Below are 16655 nucleotides of genomic sequence, written 5' to 3'. Positions count from 1 at the left end.
CATTAAAAAAACCCGGACATTTGGCGTAAATCGCATTTTGCCCCGAAGGAGTACGATTTTTTTTTAAACAAAATAATACCTAATTTGTAATCCATTTACTATTAACATATACTTAAATTCAATGAGGTGCTTCCTTACATGAAAAGTGTCCGGGTTTTCCCCGGACACTGCTTGAAACCCCGCCCGGACGGCCCCCGGACGGCCTTCAAACGAGGACAAATCCGGGGAAACCCGGACGGATGGCAGCCCTAGTTACGCAGGACATACTGGAGTGCACAGGCACTGGAACAACGGACATAAAGAAAGTCCACTCTCTATTGCCTTTCTCTCACAGCTCAAAGGGATGACAGTCTGATATGGCCGGAGAGAGATCAGGTCCAGAACAGAAGTGGCAACATTATACTTAATATTGGGATACCTATAAAAATGTCCCCATGTAGACAGATGAGGATTAAAAACCTAATGAAGTCGAATGCACTTGTGTTGAAAAGGATTATGTTGTTATTATAATTGATGTGTAACTAAACAGGATACTATCGATATCCATCTATGAATAAATCAATTTGAATAGCCTTTTTTCATTTATGAAATAATCAGGTTCTACTTATTTTCCTTATAGTTGTTCGGCAGAGATGGACTGGGATATGGTAGATCCTTTGTAATTTCAGCAAAAGCAAAACAATTTCTTTTTTCTTCGCGTGATTAATTATTTTTACATTTACAACAGGTCTTAATTAGTTTGCCTTACAAGATATTTCTCTAATTATTTTGATTATTAGTATTAATGTTACTTGTGAAGAAGAGTACAGAAAGAGAAAAAACGTTGCGCCGACAAAATTGGGATGAGAGCTTGAAGAAGATTATTAGTAACTTTATTAAGGTATAAATTCGCGTTTCTAGGAGAGACCTGATTAGCATTTGGCTGATAGGATGATGATGGTACAAATTGCAATAAAAAAGGATACGAAAAAAACACCGTCATATTTTACAAATCGATCTTTGGATCCGTTACATAATTTTGAAATAATTTTATGAATTATAACGTAGTATAAATATTACGTCGTATGTCACAATGATCTGAGATACGACCTCTTGAGATAAGACCATCCAACCTTGACCAGAGCAATGCTCAATATTATGCACTTAGCGATAATAACTGCGATTACTATCGTTGTAATTAATTCTCATTTATCTTATAACAAGTAAATAAATATTTAAAATGAATATCCGCGCATTTTTTAATACAAGTCTTTATGGATATTTCTGTCTCTGTCATAAGTTTTGAATTGTGTGAGACAGTTGTATTTTTTATGAAAACATAAATGTATTATTAAAATGCATATCTAAGCATAGTTTATGCCCGAGTTTTATTGGATCAGACAAAGAACCTAGGTATTTTTTTTTAACCGACTTCCCAGAAAAGGACGGGTTCTCAGTTCGGATATTTGTATTTTTACTTAGAAGTTACTGCGTGGCAAGGAATCGTTTTGAAGTTTCAATAACTACCTACTCCATAAATGGCTGGAGACTACTGGCGCATGACAACAATACAATTCTACAGACAACTTATACGGCTCTAGCTTGTTAGTATTCCACAATAACTTAGTACGAGTCACGCCGTCTGCAATACAATCTTCCTGATCTTCTCCCTAATTTTCGAATAAGGAAAGTACTTGTTCTCGCACCCATATGAGGATAAAAAGTAACCCATATATGTAATCTGGTACTAAGCCACCTTCTCAGCAATTTTCAACTAACACGACTTTATTTAACTGCAGATTTAATTGATTGACTTCTCTATTTTCAAATTACTGATAATAGTAACGTCACTATTCTTCCAAAAAGTACATCATAGAAACAGAGATTTAAATAGAATGTCTATTGAAATGTAAATATATTGTTACAACCTTATTGGTGTACGTTATTCATGAAGAGCCCTATAAGGAGCGCTATTGCCTGGCGTTGCCCCCGGATGTTTACATACAAATGATGCGCACGCACCGCTTGGGGTAAAGGCACTGTGGAGGTTGTCGATGGCTGAAGGAATTTTCTATGATTTAAAGGTATGTTGACTGTATTTTCTAGTCTGTAATTCAAAAACAGAAAATTACTGTTTTCACATTGAAAGAAAGACTGTGACCTCCCCATTCCTTAGTGAAGGATTTGTATGACATTCCGTCACTAAGGAGTGACTTAAGTAATCATTAAATGTCTCTGAGTGGGGAGGTAAGACAAGAAACAAGTGACATCAAATTCGGCTTTTGTGATGTCCCATTTTATACATACTCATGCTGTACATTTGTTCTCGTACTCATCATGTCAGATTACCTAGAGAAGGTATACAAACATACATTAGTGCAGTTTTTGCTCTCAATATGGATTCCCCGAATTTACTTGTCCAAACCTATTGAGTCACCTTGCCAATAAAAAACAATTTCATATAATATGACTGACAGTGAAGGAAAATAGCTTGAGGAAACCCAGATGCTATTAATCTTGAGAACAAATCATGATGACACGACTTTACAGAAGTAAATAGTGTAATAAACGTGTTCATTTTTTACACAGTAAATTGCAGATTAATCGAATCGTCTTCAATTAAGTGTTTAATCCTTGCTTATTCTACTGTACTTATTGTGAAAGACAATCCATCATCCTCCGAGCCTTTTCCCAACTATGTTGGGGTCGGCTTCCAGTCCAAGTCCAAGTTCCAGTCAGTCCAGTATTGTGAAAGACAATGTAGGTACTAATTTGTTTATTACACTTCTAAGTAAGAACTTAATGAAATTAAAAATTGGTTCAGTTTATCTTTCTGAAGACTTGAATCAGTTTGAAAACGAAGTGGTTTGCTCAGAAGGAGGAAAAGCTGCCAAAAACAGCTATCGAACACATGTCTATCTGGAGGAATTCAGAGACAAAATCTAGCCGTATTATAAATTTCGCACAGATCTTGAACAAGTTGTTACAGCATTTTTATCGTTCCACTGCTGGGCACAGGCCTCCTCTCACACGAAGAAGGATTGAGCATTAATCACCACGCTTGCTCAATGCGGGTTGGTGATTTCAGACCATATAAAATTACAAATTATGTCAAAGTAATCAAAAATTACAATTCCAAAATAATTATATTACAAACAAACATTAGACAAACATAATGTTTTACCCACTTACATGAAACGAGAAGTTAATTATGATGGATCGGGATTTCCCGACTACAATGATGTTAATGAAAAATCGTAGAAGTGAACATTTAAAAAACAGTGACTGAGTCACCTCACTATAAAAATATTATATTTTCAAAGATATCTTTAGAAAAAACATTATCTGTCTATCCTCTTCTCAATTAAATATTGGATATTGGCGCCTAGATCAACGGAATACATCTATTTGGAAAGGAGAGACAAAATAGGACAAAGACAGTATTTTTTTGTTGTACCCTGAAGTTTCTTGCTACATGTAGCTAGCAATAGATTCTCTTGACCGATTTTCTCCAGGCTGCAGTTGAAAAAATTTAATTATATCTTATGGTGAAGATAATGCTGAAGCTTAATGATTCAATTAATAATGGATCTACTTACTTACGTACTTTAATATTTTATTTGACAGATTCAGGAACGCATAACTTTTTCAAACAGGGTTCAAGATGACTTTTTCATATATTTTTCTTAAAAACAGAATAATGTTCTAATACATCTCTTTCCGAAATTTCTTATAAAATAGTTTTTTATTTATTTATGTATTCAAGGGCCGCACCTCTGATTGTATTAACAGTATACTTTGGTTTTTATCACGTATCGTATAATTTTATGTTTTGCAAACTGGTTGCTTACTCATTTATAGTTGTGGGCTCTATCAAATTGACAAGGGAATAAATTATTATAATAATAAATATTATTTTATTACACTTGTTATAAAATAAACTGATAAAAGCCAAAATATTTTATGTAATTTCGAACTTCATGACAATTTTTAATACATAAAAATACCTTATTGTTTATTTAATTACGAAAGATTTTATCAACGTGACTTGGAAACGCAAAAAATGCTTTGATAATTATGATAAGTGCCAATGTAACTGAATATAATTATTTTCCTCAAACTTAATATAATAACACAATGACAATGACTCATAAACTAAGGTTAAACAAAAATTTGTGGCATACGAGTAAAACTACGTTACTAAAAAACTACGCAGCTTTAAAAACTATTCATTTTTACATACAAAACATATATAAGTAAAAATATCACCTACATTAATATATTTTACACGCGTCAGTAACATATTTAATTTTAACCGTGAAAATCGCATCAAACAAATAATGTTTAAAAGTAGAACACTCTGTAGTTCGTTAAAACGCTAGTGATGTGATAAGCGCAGTAAAAAATATTTATTAATGCGCGAGTTCCGAACGGCACCACAACACTGCGACTCTCGGACCGACGTACTCGCGTATCGATACTCTAATTGTGTTTATTAGAGGTGCTACTTGTCGATATTAACTGAGAATCAACAGTGATCGTGACAAAATGATGAAAATTATCTTCTTAGTGTTCATACCTTTGGCTTGGAGTTATGGTAAGTCATTATTTTTTATTTATTTTAATAACAAAAATATGTTTCAATTTCTAAAAATAACCATAATTAAAATCCAAAAATCTCCACTCATTAACAAACGTATCAATTAAAAAGTATTTAGACTAGAAATGTGGTTTAATTAATGACAATTGAATTACGTTTTTCATCTAATTGATTTCAAGTAGCAAAACGTGTTTGTCATACTCTATTGTTGCAATAAGGAAAGTTTTGTTTGTCAAAGAAGGATGCATAGACATTGTATCTTTGACATACCTACGAAATAATTATCAGTTCTGTGATCTATCCTACGTACATACATCTATACTAATATAATACTTAGAGAAAATTGTATTGTCTGTTCCATGTTTGTTGTGTGTAAAGGCTCCGAAACTTCTAAACTGATTTGAGAAAAAAATTACTATGCTATCCCCGAGTTACATAGGCTATATTTTATCATCGTACGGGAAGAAGTTCCCCAAAGAAATTGGAAGATAGCTAGATTATCATATAGCAAAGAATACATATAAATTGTATATTTGACATACGATATGTAAGTTCTATGATCTATCTTAAGTACGATACATGTACATTAAATAGATATATGCATGTTAATAACATTCGTGCAAAGTAAACATTGCATCAGGTCATTGCATTACGTCAGGTATATAAAAGGTATGTACTTGTTGTTATTGGTGCTCATACGCATGTTTTGAAGGACTTTTGATGTGTATCTGTGGTATATGTAGCTATAGATAGAGCCTTTAAGCACGTAAAATAATGATTAATTGAACATAATTTTAATCGTTTTAGTTTATTGTTAGTTAAATGAGTATTTAACATTATGCATAGTAAATAAAAGAGTGCTGTAAATATCAGTGGCTTTGTAGATTTTAATAGTCATTGCATTTTCTTTAATAGTTAATGATTTTTCATAAAGATTGGGTCTAACTTGAACCCGACTTAGTACTTCCTTAACGGGCTTTAAACATACAAAAATTGTATAAAATAATAAGGAAAAGTTTGAAAAGTCATTCATAAACTGCCTAAAGTTACGTGAGAAAAAATCACACTTATAAGATCATACGTGTTATGTTTTAACTACATGTATGTTTAAGAGTTTTGAAGAAAAAAGTAAATACGAATACTTAAGTACTCAACGGTACTTGACAGCTATTACTTAAAAGCAACGTAAAGTAGCCTTTTTATAATTTCCCTAAACTCAACAGCTATATAGGTACTTGAATACAAATGCCAAATTATTATGTTACAGTTTGAATTTAAATGTCAGTTTTGAGAAAATTAGATATTCTAGGACTTTGCTGGCGAAGTAAACAGTAGTTCCTACAATGATTTATGTCAACATAAATGTCTTAAACTGAGAGGTAATTTTTCTTTTAAATAAATGATACAAGATTTCCTGGGAGAAAAATTGATATGCTTCCGTAAATAGTGTTTTAGGAAATATCGAAGAAGGAGAAAGAATGTCTGTCTGGGTTATTGGGTAAACACTAACAGATTTAAATAAAAGAAGTTAAGCCGAAATAAAAATGAACACGTTAACAATAAGATGGATCAGGTATTAAATGGAGCTTACTATAAGAAGTCTGTCTATCAAATACTAACCCCTGCAAATGGACCTATCCAGTTCCAAGCAAACAAATCTAGTTAAAACCGGCTTCATATAGGTTCTGGTCAATATTGCGTGCGCACATAGTTCATCATTTTCTTTTTTGATAAGTGAAGGTCGACTACCATTCTGTTTTGTTTCTTTTTCCTTAAAGATTCATAACAGGATCTTAAGAATAAGATTTTATATGAAAAACATTACCCTCCTTCTTTGGCAGTCGGGTAAAAATATCAAACATGCATATTTTTAATATAGACCTTGCCGTTCCACCGACATCCGAAATTGAATTTACAAAATCGCTTCAGTAGGTGCAAAGATTACCCCTACAACTTTACCTCTTTATAATTAGTCTTTGCCATGATATCTAAAATTATTTTAACAGGTTAAGGTATACATATACTTTTTATCTAAGTGCGGGAAATAGTTTCTTCATCAGAAAGCGGATGTAACCGCTGGTACTGATACTGTCCATAGAATGCTGAAAATAGAAACCCATAAAGCTGATTGTAATAAATTGGGCAATATTCGATAAACTGCCAATAAAGGAACACCCTTGAAACTATTAAACATATTGTTATTGAATGAATTGACTCAAAGTGAGACTTCGTTTAATATATAAGGTATTACATATATTAAACGAAGTCTGTTCCATCTTCCTTTAGGATGAACCAGGTGTCTCCCGCTGCTTTGCCATTATAGTAGACAAATTACCGGATAAAAAGTTGCCTGCAATCGTGTCCATAGTACCATTCATCTCTATGCAAAATTTCAAATTAAGTAGTCTGTTCAGGAGCTGAAAGGTTAAAGCGTTGTAAACAACCTCACACTTCATAGTAATAATGGCTATGCTACAAAATCTCTTTATAAACAATAAACTCATATTTTGTGTTGCTGATTTTGTTTGTTCGATAAGGTATTAGGTAACAATAGTAGCTGCTATGTTGCTAATCGATTACCATAGCGTAGTTCTATAAACAACTGACTGAAGCCTAGGTTAGCTCTTATGTATGAAAAAGACTCGGCCGGTTAACCCACTGATGGTCTGTAAACATGATGATGATGGTTTCCTCCAAGCCGATTGACAGCCACGGCCGCTGTTCTCATCTAAGGAGATCAGATAGCTGCGCAGGATATGTTATAGTGCACAAGCATTTGCGCAGACACAGGCGCACTCTCTATTCATTCTTATAGCCCAGTGTGTTTATGTTTTGATACCTCATACACAAACAGCGAAACGAATTTGGTGAAACTTGTCAATAATACTACTGTAATCGGAATGATAAAAAGCCGCGGCTGCAAGCTTGTATACAAATAAGCATAAAGGAATGTTAAAGCATGAAAGAAAAGAATATATACAATGTATGTAATGTAAATATCAGCACCTCATAAAGGTATAGGTGCTTATGTACCATAGACTGTAACAAATAGTTTGATTAAAAAAATCTTTAGTCACACTTGAAGTAAATTTTAATATCATTATCGTGTTTATGCTGCATTTTAATAATAATAAAGGTTTATTTACTTAATCATGAGGAATTGCAAAGTTTGTAAAGGCAAATGTTATGTAATTTTTAAAGATTTTGCTTAGAACTTTATTCTTATATCGTCGCGCACTCAAGCCATTGCGCAAAACTTCTCAATTAGAAAACTAAAGCTAATTTATATCTACATAAGTTTAGAATTATCAAATTTGAATTTACTGCATCAAAAAAAATATATAGCAATTTATAAGCATTTTTATGACATTTTGTACCCGAAATTTTACCTGCTAGATATGTTATTTCGATTATTTTAATAATTTTAATATTGAAAAGAGATGAAAATTCACGATGCTTATTAATTAAGAGCAATCGGAAATCTAATTTTAACAGGTCATACAACTGAAATGAAAACTTGAACTCGAATTGACCCCTACTTCATAGATATACTTATCTAGGACTTCGTATACCAAAAACACCATAGAGCATTCTTCTAGCTACAACCTTCTTTCAGAAAAAAATCCGCAATAACTTGAGACGACAGCTTATAGCAATAAAAAAGAACGCTTAAAAATTAATAAAGATGAGCTCATTACTCAGCATTAGTTGACAGATTTATCGAACTTTCTTACTTATTTAAAACTGTTTAAATAACCAAATACATCATAGAAAACGTCTTTCTTATTAGCAATAACTTATTTTGAACAATCCTATAGAAAAGAGATTATGAGCCAAACGCCTGAAGGCAGAATCTATTGCTATTTTAACACACTTTTTTGGAATTCTATTCTTTTTTTGACAAATGAATAACGATGTTTTTTTCTATCGTAACACTTTATATTTCAAAGGATTTGGTTTTATAATTATGTTGTCGATGACTGCAGGCAGTTTATGCACTAATTAGAGAATGATTAAAGAATCACACCCACGCTGAAGATAAACGGAATAATTAGTTGAGTTTTTGTAAATTATGTGCAGTTTTGGTCTGCTGTCTCAATCATATAGTTATGAATGTTGATAGTTACTATACGTAAATACCTAATAAGCTATCGTACATTTATAAGGGTTATAAATAATAATTTTAGTTTTTAATTAAACTTTATTGTCTCTCGAATTGCTTCTGACTTTAATAAAAAATTATATTGAATTAATATTGATCGAAGTCAATAAAATTAGGTACATTTGAATGAGATCAAAGAAAATAAAGCACCGTTGAATAAAATCGTTTGACCTGGCAATTATTCCAATGAACTATTTGGTTTTAAATGACCTGTGCAAAGGACCTAGCAACATGATTCCTAATATCTAATAGAAACATTAGAAACTCATTTGCCAATAGTTTTCCATTAAAATAAAATAAAATAGGTAAAAGAATAGACAAGTTCAAAGCAATTAACAATACAAAAGAATGTAGCAGACTGTTAGAATAAACTTGTTTTGTCCTAAGATATTATAATATAAAGCTTAAAAATGCCTTTGAGATTAACATAAATTATATGAAAGTATGTCCGTTTGTAACCGGAGAATATTTAGTTAGATCCTATTAATAAATAAACTGATAAGGTTCGCCAAACTTAGAATTCCAATAACAACGCAATCAATGTTTTTCTAACAAAACACAGGCCAAAGAGTTATTTGAGGATTCTTCTATAGATGAATACGACGAATAACGAATATGACTTAAGATTTATATATCTTAAAAGTACGCTAACAAACAACCCTGTGAAAAAACAACTGAATCGATATTTCACAAACTTTAAGTTAATAAGCACAATTCTGAAGAAAATTGTAGTTATATGAGTTTATGTAATTTGATAACTTAACTAACCCATAGTTTTTGTATAACATTGTTTTGGTATCCCTAAAAAAAAATAAGGGCCTAACTCCTCATGACAACCATTAAAATAAAGCTTCACATAAGTACTGTGAAAGTAGGTAAATTCTTAACAAAGGTTTGCATATCTGATGAGAGATGGGTATGCCATATCTTAAGGACCTTAGTCTTTGACCCGGCACGTTCTGCGTACATCCTTGATTATACTTTCGACTTTAACAATTTTCTTGTCAAGTGTCTCTTCTAGATTATGAAGAGATAAGCTTTTAAGAAAGTTGAAAAGGAAAAGCAGCTTGGTTACTGTCCAATGAAAAACTCATAGAGCGATATCGAGTAGGCAGTTTTTGAGATACTTCTTTTAGAAACATAATTAAAAACTTAAATAATTTGCTTAAATGTATGCACGGACATACTAGGTACAAGAATTTTCACTGTCTTTCATAACGTGATTTATCGGTAAGAGCATATCATCATCAGCCTATCGCAGTCCACTGCTGGACATAGTCCTCTCCAAGTGCACGCCACTGAGATCGATTTTCGGCTTCTCGCATCCAGCTCCTGCCAGCCGTCTTTCGCGAGTCACCACTCCACTAAGAGGATATAACTAATGGAAATCAGGGGCTGTACCAACGCCTTGACCTCTGCTAATATAATCTAAAATAATAAGTCCCAGACTCTTGAGCTAGGTACAAATATCTTGTGATACAGAAGCTTGTATTTCATGACTACTTCTTTCGCGTACTTATCTCATATCCACTATCAGAAGGTGCAAAAAATACTACAAAAATGTCCCTGACAAGGAAAAAACCCATTTAAACCAAATCAATTTTCTCACATCACTTGCCAACTGTTAAGTAGTAAGTAAACAAAGTTCTTAGAAATCGCAGTACACATCTAATATTGGCATACGTACCAATAGTTCGTTCACTGAATTAGTCTTGCCTTAAAAAGTGCTTGCTTAGAAAATAATAACTAGATTCTAGTGATTCTTTTGTTTTTATCACACTAGTATAATGTAGTAGTATTTTGATGAATTTTCTTTGGCTTCAATACATTTTTTTTTAATTTATTGATTGGTAACATGGGGGTGTCCAAGATTGAGAAGATCAGATAAGTAGTCGCTACATGTAAAGTATTGGCTTCAGCTACTTTCAGTTGAACTGTTTCCCAACGTAGTTGGTAAATGGCTAGGGAGATCAAATATGATTCGAACAGACAATTTCCTGAAATATACTGAACTGAAAAGAAGTATAAATGAGCGTTGCCTTGCCTTAGCGTCACATTCATAAGATTTAAAAAAATCCATCATGTCAGATCTTCAAGAGACACCTCTATACGAACGCAAGTTTAGGTACACGTAAGATGACGGAATCAAGTTTTCCCAACTGATAGCATCTATCCTGAGTTTCTCATTAGCTATGCGAGACACTAAACAATTTCACATAGCGACTCTCAATCTATGTGGCGCCTAAAATATATTTGACAACAGTAAATGCTTAGAAATTATAAATATGCAGATTGGAAACGGTTTTATTTTAAGAACCAATTAAAAATAAGGAAATTTAAATTCCATAGTGTCTTATTATTCGAGGATCCCTGTCTAAAAGCATTCACTCTGATTGCTTCTCTTTATGTCTTAGCTTATTTATTTCTAGCTAGTCATTTTCTCGCAGTTTCACTCGAGTCCCGTGGGAACTGCTGCCCGTACCGGGTTAAAACATAACCTATGTTACTCGCAGATAATGGAGCTTTCCAATGATGAAAGAATTTTTTAAATTGATCCATTAGTTTTTGAGTAATATTAGTATAGATATAAGTTTTATTTACAAGCTAATAAAGTTGATAAAACCCAGTAAGCGATAAGTACTAATACCTCTGCATTTTCAAATACATATGTTAACCATATACCTAGTTTCTTATATGTATTTTTAAACCATGAAGGACACCACATTATGCAGTTTATACCTGAATGGAAGTGACGTTAGTTTTAGTATTCACGATGTGAATTTACTTGTCACTTGCTTTTGTGAATTCATTGTGAGTAACAGTACCTGTATCTATACATATACGAAGTGTACTGTCAAATATTATGATTGGTGGTTTATTCTTCTTTAAAAATATAACAGAGTGACATGAGCAAGGTAACAAGAGAGAGCACAGCTTCTATGGAACCTAAAAATGATTTGAGGAATTCGACATTTAAGAAAATATACGACAGTTTTATGTTGCTTATACTTGTTAGGGAAAAGAAAAATTGCCTAGATAATCATGGTTTACAGGCTGAGACAATGATATCATCTAACAAAATATAGGTACGAAATAAAATAGACAATACCTCAAATGAATCTCCAAAACCACAAGAAACAATGAAAATGAAGCGATGAACAAAACACGAAATGATTCATATGATAAACAAACATCATTCTTAAGTAAATAAATTTTCCACAACGACTCTGGTTAATAATGAATAAGGTGCTAATGACAATTGTCTCACGGTAAAGACATTAAAATGATAGATGGAGCGTTGACAGTCGCTACCTCATACAATTATTGTTTTGATTAACACGAAGAACCCTAGTAAAAGCTGGTTAGAAAATTATTCCTTCAACAATAATACATCTCCTCAAAGAGTGTTAGCAAACCCCAGGGCCGAAGCCTGTCGGGGCTACGGGATTATTCGAAATAGTTACCACGACCCTGGTACATAAAGGGCTTAAGATGGAACATGGTGGGTTTTAGTCAGTAAGAGTCTAACGTTCATTGGGGTCATTTGATGATTTCCCAAAAAAGCTGCTTTATGATAGCAGTGAAAGCCTTGTTTCGGTAGCCTAGAAAGAAAGGCAGACAGTAGGAGTGATATTTATATCAATCGCCATGCGTTTACATTCCAGCCTTTATGGAAAATCCGTTTGCTTACAACCGTTAATTGCACCGGTTTCTTTTACATCAAGTCCAACAAAGGAACTGCAATTATTTCCGACTGGTATCTTAATTACTTAAACTACATTATTAGCAGCAGTTTTAGAGACAGCTACATTTTAACAATTCCCAGAACATTCTTATTAATTGCATACCAGTTTAATTTCCTTTCTTGTGTTTCCGAAATGATAAATTGCTGAATCCATTTTGTGTTCTCAATTCTTAGTCTAAAGAGATTGTTGTCTAAAACAAACGACGTCCGGTGATTTGGTGCAAATTCACTTAAGGCTATTGCTATTGTTTCCATTTCAGACTCTCTTAAGTTTAACTACGCTATCATTGAAATCATGACATGCTGGTCTACTGCTATGGTCTTCTCTTCTTATGGAGTTTCTTGCCGGTTCTTTTCCACTCTTTGGAACCATGCATCTACCTTGGCATTTCAAAAGTTTTTTTTTTAGTTTGAGTTGACATAAAATCGGTTAAAAAATTTTCACAACCCTGCCATTATGACAGGAGTGAGACACTTATGCCTCATTAACATATTCATTGTTCAAGATCCTTCCAAGTAATACGCCTTTCTTTTCAAATCACTTGCGTCATTTACCGAGACCATGCAATCTTCGTAGTTATCAGTCGCATTGAAATACATCAGTACACACCTGTGTTCAGCAGTTACATGGTATCAGTTTATTTTTATTACTACGGCGTTAACTGCTTCAGGTTAGACAGTTTTATTTGCATTGTTTTTAGTATTCTTATCTATTTTTTATTGGAATCTTGAGTTACTATTGATTAGATGGGTGAAGACATTACATAATTTACTCATTACGGATTTCGAAAACCGATCCATTCGTCGTTTTTGTTTGAGATTGAAAGATATAATTTGTACGAAGCTAATGTCTAAAATCAATCTCCAATCGAAAGAACGATAGATCGGTTATTTAAATCAGCACTTATAGACTAGTTACATTCTGTTCTACAAACAATAAGTACATTCATTTACATAACAATAGATCCTTCTTGCCTTGTCTTGAAGTGCGAAATATGTTACGGCTCTGTAACTTTTCGCTTACTAATAAGTAACAAGATGTAATTAAAATCATAATAACACAGTACATAATAATCTATTACAGTAGGTTTTTCCCGTCGATTAAATAATGATCTCAGTCTGATGCGCATTAGTTTATGTTTTTATAAAAAAACCGCAGCGTTAATGGATGCCACGTTAAACGTTTTGACGCGTTTTGTTATCTGTACTTTTTTTATATTGATGATATGATCGACTTTTTGCATGAGGATAAACACGTGATCGCTATAATTTTTTGATAGTTTTCTTATACAATTAGCATGTTGAATTGATGTATTGTTCCATTGAATTACGTTGGATGGGTATTCCCCTTCTCGGAATATCGACTTTATAAGACTTTGATACTTGAAAATGGTTTTGGATTCAACAGTTTATAACGTCCCAAATGTAGACAAAACTAATCAATTTTGTACTTACAATAATAACCAAGACAGTTCCTTATTTGAAATGAAAATCTGAATATTAAAATTAATTAGTTCATGTTTGATCGATTCTCTGACTCGATTTAACTAAAACCAACAAATGACGTGTTCATAATTACGTTAATTGACGTCGTAGGTGTATGTCCATATCTGGGCTAATTTACTATTAAGTGATTTGATGAGTCCTTTCCAATTAACAATTCACATTCTGCCCACACGTGATGAAGTCTTTCATCATTATTGAAAGTCGTCATCTATTCATAATATTGACCCAGCAACATAGAAACTACTTATGTCAAAAGAAAAATTGTGTATTTAATCTGACGCCTTCGCTTAATCATTCCCAGATTTAGGGCAGGTTAATTTGTAATTACTCAGTAGCATTAATTATTTTCCAAACAACTGAATGACGCTTCGCGTAATCAATAGACTGGCTATAACCTTGGGAAAAGAATAAGCATTGCCATCCAGCGTGGCTATGCTGCAAGCCTTTTGTGTACGCTCCCGGTCGACAGCGATGATGAGATTTCTTTCTTTCTCTGGAGCATTACTTTTTCGTGTTAGTAATTCCGAACATTGCCTAAAATTTTCAAAAACCTGTTTCCAGGACCAAATACGCAAGGGGGTGGTGCGTTCGCGTACGTGGACTCAACTGGCAATAGGTACGGCGGCACATACGGCCTGGAGGACGGCAAGGTCGTAAGGACCTCAGGCGACCCGATCCCTGAACACTTCGCAGACACAGTGGACCCCTACCACGGAGCTGACTTCGGCCCCCTATTTTTCGGCAACTTTGACAATTTGCTCCAAGAGTAAGATCTATAACGTGTCAGAAGCTAAAGGCTTCCGGTGGAGGATCTGCGGTAAATGTTCAAACGGTGACGGGTCTTCGAAATTAATGTTCTTTTTCTCTTTTTGTAGTAGGATGAGTATCTTTAGAAATAAGTTTAAGATTTCTTTTGGTTAATAGAGACTCAACTCTTTCCTGGTAAACTAATTTGCAGGATACACAAGGCGGTAGATTTTTATACCTTAATTCATTAATTTAACTTAGACACGTTTTTAACTTAACTGACTTAACTTAGACAGATATTGTATCATTCTACAGATACAATGCTAAAAAGATTGAAGCAGTATTCATACTTTTCACACTCAATGACTGAGTGTACGTATTGCATGCAATTACGTAATGAACAACCAGTTTAATTCAACCATTGCATTTTATAGCCCACGCGGACCAAGGGTTAAAAGGTAAAACACACACATCTACATACTGAAGGAGTGTCTTCTTACATGTCATAACTTTCCAGAGTTTCCTTCGAACTAATGTTCTATCGCTTCACTTTCTCCAGCGCTTCCATCAGCTACATCTAACATACTAACCAGTTCAGTGTGATTTATTAACAATTTGTGTTCACAGGGTGTTCCAAAAGAATTTTGAGAACCAGAGACTGGCGTTTGATGCTGCCAGACAAGCGTTCGACTTATCGTCGAACCAGTTGGGTGGTTACTATCCAAATCCGAATGTTGACTATAGGTACCCTCCGTTCGGCGGCTTCGGAATGCCGATGTCGGGTTTCGGAAATTCGGCGTTCGCGAGCGCGTCCGCGGGACCAGGATACCAGCACCACGTCGCCGCCATCAGCCCATCCAATCCAGTAAGTTTTTACGTTTATTTATCTGTGAGAAAATCTTGATCACGTCTACTATATATCTTTTTAATGATTAGATCACGAATTTTACCTTTAGTACCTGTGAATCTTGTTTTTGTTGATTTTTTTATTCACCCGTCTTAACAATAGATTTCGCGGTTCTTATTTCATTAGTGTAAATTATGACTGTAACAATTAATTATGTTTCAAGCTCTTTATGCATTCTGAGCACGTGTTTTTCCAGATTGGATACTTTTATTGTTTTGACATTTAAGTATAATGTGTTTGGATCGATGTTAACATAGCTATGTACTGACGTGGCCTTATCAGTCGTGACTAAACTGCACAAAACTATAATTTCAATGGGTCTTATTACATTGAATACAATGTAAAATATTTACTTACACAATATCAAAATGCTTGTTGATAATGGATTCAAATCGCTTATTGATTTTATGATTCCTTCAGAAACCCCATTGAGTACCTATGTAAAATGTAAAAAAAAACTCTTTGTTTAATAACACATACATTTTCAGAGAATGCCGAATGTGGATAGAGTGAGCCACTTCGCGGATACGTCACTACCAGATGGCAGGAAATACTACTCCGTCTCCAGCAAGTCTTACTCATCATCATCTAACATCAACGGCAGGGAAATCTCAAACCGAGGAGCCGAAACCTTAGTCAACGACAACGGAAAAGTTACCCATTACAAAGTACAAAACTAATCTCTAAAAAACGATGATTTAAACGCCCAAAACCTTATGAAATTTACACTAAAACATGGATCTCAAGATACAAAAATTATTAAAATTGTCTCTCAAAGTTATTTAAGCAGTTAAAGCAATGGCGATTATGTATTATGATAAGTCACTCTAAAAGTTGTTTGTGAAATAAAATGATATAGTATCAATAAAATGATTATAATATTGGTTCTGGTAGTTTATTTATTGGCTCAGAAAAAATGTATGAAAACACCTTTGGTGTAGCAGTTGAAGGCTTTGACGCTACTTTTTGTATTAAATTGATTGATACCGATATTTGAATTATAGTTTGA

At 33.6% G+C, this 16655-nt stretch overlaps 1 protein-coding gene across 3 annotated transcripts; it reads left to right on the top strand.

Moving 5' to 3' along the window:
• The first annotated feature begins 4388 nt into the window (after positions 1 to 4388).
• LOC110383789 (uncharacterized) lies at positions 4389 to 16532 on the top strand. 3 transcript variants are annotated; one of them, XM_049836752.2, is made up of 4 exons: positions 4389 to 4576; positions 14554 to 14608; positions 15367 to 15604; positions 16135 to 16532. In XM_049836752.2, the coding sequence occupies exons 1-4, from the start codon at positions 4528 to 4530 to the stop codon at positions 16324 to 16326; spliced, it is 534 nt and encodes a 177-aa protein (XP_049692709.1). In that variant the 5' UTR covers positions 4389 to 4527; the 3' UTR covers positions 16327 to 16532. The 3 variants fall into 3 exon arrangements, with proteins under 3 accessions (XP_049692709.1, XP_021200363.3, XP_021200362.3); XM_021344688.3 differs by having other exon boundaries at positions 4390 to 4576; positions 14554 to 14758; positions 15484 to 15604; XM_021344687.3 differs by having other exon boundaries at positions 4390 to 4576; positions 14554 to 14758.
• Positions 16533 to 16655: the final 123 nt, after the last annotated feature.

This window comes from Helicoverpa armigera, chromosome 3 (genome assembly GCF_030705265.1).
Source record: "Helicoverpa armigera isolate CAAS_96S chromosome 3, ASM3070526v1, whole genome shotgun sequence".
In the NCBI taxonomy this organism is placed as follows: domain Eukaryota; kingdom Metazoa; phylum Arthropoda; class Insecta; order Lepidoptera; family Noctuidae; genus Helicoverpa; species Helicoverpa armigera.
This window is presented reverse-complemented; position numbering and strand designations above follow the sequence as displayed.

Bases quoted from the DNA above. Each gene is read 5' to 3' on its own strand.
- LOC110383789 (XM_021344687.3), top strand. From the start codon at position 4,528: ATGATGAAAATTATCTTCTTAGTGTTCATACCTTTGGCTTGGAGTTAT. The intron at 4,577-14,553 runs GTAAGTCATTAT...ACCTGTTTCCAG, and splicing joins ACCTTTGGCTTGGAGTTATG to GACCAAATACGCAAGGGGGT. The intron at 14,759-15,366 runs GTAAGATCTATA...TTGTGTTCACAG, and splicing joins TTTGACAATTTGCTCCAAGA to GGTGTTCCAAAAGAATTTTG.